Genomic DNA, 7452 nt, shown 5'->3' with positions numbered 1-7452 from the left:
TATTTAACACTCTTTAAATATTTTTTATTCTATAAACAGGTGAAAATGAGAGGACACTAAACAAGGGATAAAAGTGGTTACTTATTTTAGATGGAGTTGTGTTAGAGAAATTACAAAACCTTACTTGGAGAAGAGAAAGTGAAGTCACTATTGGACCATAAATAATGTCCCCTCATTTTCTCAGAATGTAGGAAATAGTTATACATCTCATACCATGAGCATGATTAGTCAGGCGTATCAATTTCCATATACTTGATTTGTACTATATTTTGGCTAATTTAAAGTGTATGTGTGCTTGTTTAGTAATAAATCTCTAAGAGATATGTTTTTTAATTTTTATATTTATCTAAAAACAAAAAGAAAGAACAGCTGAACGGCGAGAGTTACACCGACAAACAGTACTGAGGCGGCAGCAGAGCAAAAAAGACAGTAGCAGCACAATAAAACCTGCATAAACCATCTCTCCGGACCAGAATTTTTCTTCTGGTATAGCTATAAAACCATCGGAATCTGATGCTGAAAAAACAGAACCGGGCACACACAACAAAAAGAGCTGCAATTGAACATGAAGCGAAAAATTTAGCAGCAAACCTTTCTAACGTACAGAACAACATATCACATACAAGGATCCCCTATTCGTCATTTTAAATTTACTCAACCCCCATCTCCACGATAAAACTTTAATCTAGTCCACCACCGGATACTTAACTACATCTGAAATTTATAGTAGCTGCGCGCTAAATGGTCTATCTTAATCGAAACTAGCGATTAATTCATAGAGTTCAAAGTTTTATTTGCAGAAGAATCCAAATGCAAATCAAGCATTGAAGCATTTTACCTAAGGAAATGCCAAATTCATGTTTTATGATCAAATGTCATACATGTAGTAGTAAACTACGCGAGGTTTGCATTAATTGTCTAGCGCAATTGCAATCTTGGTTGCTATATAAGAATAAAATAAATCTTTCTTTACCAATGTTCAGGTAAAAGATAAAAATTAGAAAAAGAAGCAATCCCTATCGAAGCAGCATAAAGCCGCTCTGCAAAACTAAGCTCTTGAAGCCTCCAAATTGAGAAATGAGCACTAGGAAACTCTAAGACAACATAATTACTTCCATGCTGCCAGACACTATTATTTTCACTTTCCTCCGTCTTTATGACAACTTATGTTTTGTTTGAGGTCACTAGATTTCAAAGGAAGGGAATCAGAAAAATGAGCACATGAAACTCTAAGACAATATACAATGAAACAGATCCAAACCATTTCAAGTCTCCAACAAGAACTTTACTGAAAGGGCATTCTTGTTCAAAAATGTAAACACAAGGAGAATCTTGTCCAAGAAAACCACTGAACCCAAGGAAACAACAGTCAAAAACTTGGAATCCAAGAAACTGCAACTAAAACGACGTTATGAAAATGTAACTACTTCAGGTAACAAAAAGAATGCACATATAACAGAAAGAGCTGCCACAGGACAGGAATAGAAAAACTCGGCAGCAAACCTTCCTACACTTCATAACAACATCACATACAAGGATCCCAATACCACTCATATAGGTTTATCCTCGTTATTTTAAATTTACTCAACCCCCATCAACACGATAACGCTTTAATCTCATCCACCATCTCCACCGGATCCTTAACTAAATCTGAAATTTATAGTAGATGGGCGCTAAATTGTTTATCAAAATCGCAACTAGGGATTAATTCATAGAGTTCAAAATGTTCTTAACAAAACCCAAAGGCTAAGCAAGAATTAAAGCATATTACCTAAGAAAATGCTGAATTCATGTTTTATCGATACAAGTCTAACCTAAACCTTTTTCTTAGTAAAATACCGGTAAACATTGTGCGGTTTTCATTGAGTGTCGTACACAATTGCTATCTTTGTTGCGATTGCGTCCTGGCAAGGAGAAAGCTAATTAACATACTAACATTTGTCATTCAAAAAAAAATCTTTTTTGCTATAATAAGAATAAAAGAAATTTTTCCTAACAAAGAAGCATAAAGCCACTCTTGCAATTAAGAATTTTCACTTTGATTCTATTATATTCTCCTTAAACATATATAAATAATAGTGCAAGACTTATTAATAAACCATATCTAAGATTAACTTGCAATGATGTGCACCCAAAACCAATGCTACTAATGATTCATCAAAACAGGTAGCTATAAAGAAGCATGCACCATAGACATAGATATTAATAATTTAATCTGTCTTTAAAGGAAGCATGGACCATATAGACTAGATTTTAAAGGAAGAGATAGACTGAGAAAAATAAGCACATTAAACTCTAAGAGCAATTTTTGAAGTTATTATTAGTTACATTACCATTAATTAACACAAAACTATACATTCCGGACCAAAAACTAGAACCAACATAAAATAAATAATATAACCGACGAAAACACATGAGGAGAATCTTCAATAGCAACCATATCAAAGCATTTACATTCTTACACTGACTGATGACTGTCTTTTATTGTTAGTTGGTATTCTTACATTGATAATACATAAATGAAAGCAGTATTTTGAGTAAGAACGAATCGGTAAGACCTTGAAAATAGTTGACGAATATAAAGCAAAACTATGAAGTTCAAAATATGATAAAGGTCAACACTTCAAATGGCATTGTACATCCAACCCTAAGAAAAATTCTTTTCATTGCAGTAATGCCAGAAGAAGTCATAAATGAAAACTTTAAAATCACACTACTAGGGTAAAATGAAAATAATTATGATAATGAAGAAACGTAAAAAGCCTTAGTTGTGTTGCGATTTCGACGTTAACATCCAAATGAAACTGCAAGCTAGGTGTCTGATAGTTGTACAAGGGTGGATAATTGAGTTTAGATATATTAATAAAAGATCAATAAATTTCAAAGGAACATCGATCCATTAATTAACATGGAACTAGAAAGTCAGCACCAAAACTAATACAAACCAACATAAAAATAAATGACATAATAAACAAAAACACATGAGAAGAACCTTAGAGAGCCAACATAGCAAAGCATGTAGATCATGGTGATATGAGACTCTCAGCGTAGACATTAGAGGTAAAAAACATAGAAGAAGGCCTGTCGTCAAACCAGGGAAGCTCTACAGTACGATTCTTGTAATTGCAAATATATAAACCATCATCTATTTCCAAGAACATTTCGCCATCCTCCTCGGAAATATAAACCAGTCTGACAAACCCACCACCATACCCACCACAATGAAGTTCCTCAAACGAGACATTGAAAAATTTATTCCAAGAATCTTTATTTCCATAATCATTCATAACCCAAATATCCAAAAAAGTGTTGGTTTGAGCAAGGATCCATAGGCAATCGTTAAAAACCCCCAAGTTGAGGTCCTCTAGAGGTTCATCTAAACCAAAATTGGGTAGCAAAATCTCTTCATAAGACTCATTTCCTAAATCAAGAGAAAGAATGACCCATGAAGAGTCATTATCTTGATCTCGTGGTATGACCCAATTAAAGGTGCCACTTACAAATTTCCCCTGATACCAGTCGGGTTTACCCATGATTTTAGTAGGGAAGTCTGCAATCCTTTTCCAAAAATTTGTATTTGGGTTAAAAATCCTGACTTGAGTTTTGCAAAATAAATCAGATTTATGAAATAGATAACAAGTAAAAGCAACTACTTTGTAAGTATCACTAAAACCATCATACCCGATGCTGTAACCAGTTGTAGATTCACCCCAAGGTAGATTTTCCAAAGGTGGCAATATCTTGAATTTCCCAGTAGAAGGATTACCTACAACCAGATCACTATTGGAATCCTCGTAGGACGTTTTGAAACAAATGAGGCCATTGCAAGAATTAATTATGAGAACATCACATTCTAAAGGGTCCATAGGAAATCTGAGCTTTGTCTCCAGGATGTAGAAGGTCGTAATCATAGAGAAGGAAATCCGTTCCTGAACAGATGGAAGTCGGTAATCATAAAGATGGAAATCCGCGTCTAATTGACAACGTACCGGACATGTGACGAGGTGGTAATGGCGGGTTTGTGACCAGCGAAGGTGATCTTTGGCGAATTTAGGATCGGAAATAATGGAATTCAAGGGCTTGCAGACACACTTGAGTATCAATAGTGACTTCACAGTGAGCCTGTACAAGATTTCTAACAACAAATCCAGTGATAAGAGAGCAATCAGGCCGAGGGGGTAGGACGAGTTTCGTTTTCTTTTACGGTGGCAGACACGGTATGCGGATGATGATGCTGCTATGGAGTGAGTCGATGGTTTCCTCATGGTAGACAGTAGACACGATTGAACTGAAACCCTAACCCTAACCTCAAAATAAAGAAGAGATTTTATATATACACTAGACCATCGACCCGTGCGCCGCACGGGTCCGACCAGCTTAAACATACGCAAATAAGTTACACATTATATAGCACGTTTATATGAATAGGTCCATTTGTTACGGTTTAAACAAATATCCTCCCTCCGTTACACATTATCAAGCCAACCTTTTATATATTACTCCCTCCGTTTCAAAATGAGTGTCGATTTGGCCAATTGCACACAGATTAAGGAATGTAATAAAGTAGTCAAATGTCATAGCAATTTTACCAAATTTTTCTAATCAACTATTGGTTTGTTTTTCATTAAAGAAAAAATAATAATTTGGAAGTAGTGTAACATAGTATTAATTGAAGGGTACAATTGAAAAGAAAAAATTATTATTGCATTGGAAACTGAAAGTGACATTCATTTTGAAACAATTTTTTTTTTTGCTAAAACGACAGTCATTTTAAAACGGAGGGAGTATAACTTAATCTTTTTTAGCCACGCTCCATACTACAATCAAGACATATAACGTTAGCCGCATTTAAATAAATGTGACTGTTAAATTACTATGCAGAAATACTCATATTAGCCTTATTGTATTTAATTTTGCAGTTAACAATAAGCTAAGTGTCTGGCTGTCACTATGTAGTCTAAACAATGCTAATATGTTAATATGGCGTGAAAAAGAAGAGCTAAAAATTAACTTTATGTTTGGATGGTTATACTCCATTGTCGAAGAAATATTGCTCTTTACTATCGAGATTTTTCTATAGGAAAATCGGATTGAGGCAATATAAGGTGCGTTTGTTTCAGTTTAAAAAAAAATAGATTTTGAGTTAAGAATCTAGAGATTTTTTTTTTAGAGATTAAACACAAAAATAATTGGATATTAAAAAAATTTGGATTGAGGCAATATAAGCTATTTATGTTTGTTTACTAACATAAAAATAATTTTTTTTACGATTTGAAGCTCTTAAACTTGAGTCCCTTGTACTTAGAAAAAAATATATTTTTGAAAAGCTACTTGGACATATTAGCTTTTTTTTTACGATTTGAAGCTCTTACACTTGAGTTCCCTGTACTTAGAAAAAAATAGATTTTTGAAAAGCTACTTGGAATAGCTTTTCATTTTGAGGCTAAAAATGATTTTTTTTAACAAAATAGATTTTTTTAAAATCTGAAACAAACACAACAAAAATAAAAAAAAAAGTTATTTTTAGTTAAAAAAATGTTTTTTTTTCTTTCAAAAAAAGCCCAAACAAACATGCCCATAGTCATCGATATTATAGTTGTAGTGTATGTTGGTGAATAGAACTAATCTGATTTAAGTTAACGAAAATATACTTTTCATTAGCATTTATAAACTCAAAAAATAATCAAACATGATAACTTTAACAATAGATATTCATTGTAGACATAGCCATCTGTTTAAAGATAAGTTAACATTGTCAAACGCAAAAACAAAAAAAGAATGCAATGCTTGCATGATAGTTCATAGTCAACGTTGACTAAATTTTAGAAAAATAGCATAAAACTGATGAAAATAAGAATGGTACTACATATTAATTTGATTGCTATGAAAGCAATCACTCTAGTAATGTAATGTAAAGAAGTCCAATGTAGCCCCAACGCAATTGATCCAATCTTTACCATTTTCTTGTGCACTACAGTTTTCTTGCACTATATAAGCATTTCCAATATCCTGCAAATTTGGTAGTCTTGATCTCAGGATCAAACTCCAAAAGCATACTCAAAAAATGACCCGAATCATCAATCAAATCTAAATCTTTGCAACCGTTGTGGATGATACAGTTAATCCATCATAAGTGAAAGTCTAATTTAGAAAGAAAAAAAAGTTCTGGTATAATAGCATGGATAAGTATAAACTAAAACTAACTTATAAGAAACACACTGTACAGGAAAAAAATCAATTATATTATAACTTGAATTTCATTACTTACCAAAAATCAAGATCTAACAGCAGATGAATCCAACCATTTGACGACGGAATAATTAAAATTTGTGGGGTCATGGTGGTAAGCAATTGATGCAGTAATACCAAAAAATCTAGGTTCACCGTCATGTCCATAAATTGTACGCTTTATGGTTAAAAACAGAAACATATAGGGGATATTTGATCCGAACATCACGACGGTCGTTAACAATAATCACAAAAATTCTTCGGTGAACACATACCAATGTAATCCGCACCAAATTTCAAATTTTAAGTGTTGTTAAGTTCATCACGCCATGAGTTAAACATAATTTATCATTCTTCTTATGAACCATGACCTCAAATTGATTGAGTGCAGGATCAATCAACATTATATGAGTGCAGGATCAATCAACATTATATACCGATATAAATCATAACCAATTTCCTTAATTAGCATAGGTCCTAAGTCTACAATAGGCTATAAAAAGCTTAGTGTTGTTAAGTTCATTCACGCCATGAGTTAAACATAATTTATCATTCTTCTTATGAACCATGACCTCAAATTGATTGAGTGCAGGATCAATCAACATTATATGAGTGCAGGATCAATCAACATTATATACCGATATAAATCATAACCAATTTCCTTAATTAGCATAGGTCCTAAGTCTACAATAGGCTATAAAAAGTAATATATGACACATCTTAGCATATTACATTGTAAAATGAATTTTTTTTACAAAAACTGATGGCATAAAACGATAACAGAATTTCCTACAAAGCGGCCTAAAAAATTCAACTGCTTTATACCATTATTAACATCATTTCATTTAAGTCTCATAAGTTCGATACATTAGATAATTGGGTTCACGTTCTCATAAGTCCAAATCAGAAATTTTCATATTCACAGGTACGAAATTACAGATATATTAGAGAAAGAAGCAAACAACAAAAAGATGAAACATATATACCTCTCAAACTATGAAGGGCATGTGTAATATCAGATCTTAATGACTCGCGATCCATTTTGCCAGAATTCAATAGATGAAAACGTGAAGATGCTTGAACTTTTTCGAATAATCACAAAATATCGATGGCAAGGGAATTCAGAAATATGTATACCATACATATTTTGAGGATGCAGATCCAAAGGAACTAACTATGCAAACAAAACAATTATATCGTGTTTGAAAGTATGCATGATGGTAG

General features: G+C 32.9%; 1 protein-coding gene and 1 long non-coding RNA gene across 2 annotated transcripts; both read right to left on the bottom strand.

Annotated features, from left to right (window-relative positions):
- Positions 1–3023: 3023 nt before the first annotated feature.
- On the bottom strand, positions 3024–4265 carry LOC146913715 (F-box/kelch-repeat protein At3g23880-like). Its single transcript, XM_085720971.1, has one exon. The coding sequence runs from the start codon at positions 4263–4265 to the stop codon at positions 3024–3026; it is 1242 nt and encodes a 413-aa protein (XP_085577097.1).
- A 1555-nt stretch (positions 4266–5820) lies between these two features.
- LOC146913714 (uncharacterized) lies at positions 5821–7376 on the bottom strand. Its single transcript, XR_015016423.1, has 2 exons — positions 6269–7376; positions 5821–6141 (listed from the first exon to the last, which is right to left on the bottom strand). It is a non-coding gene; the product is annotated as an uncharacterized LOC146913714 (long non-coding RNA).
- Positions 7377–7452: the final 76 nt, after the last annotated feature.

This window comes from Medicago sativa, chromosome 6 (genome assembly GCF_051527215.1).
Source record: "Medicago sativa cultivar Bolivia chromosome 6, Bolivia_mono, whole genome shotgun sequence".
Taxonomy (NCBI): Eukaryota; Viridiplantae; Streptophyta; class Magnoliopsida; order Fabales; family Fabaceae; genus Medicago; species Medicago sativa.
Note: the sequence above shows the minus strand (reverse complement) of the source record. Positions and strands in the feature narration are given on the sequence as shown.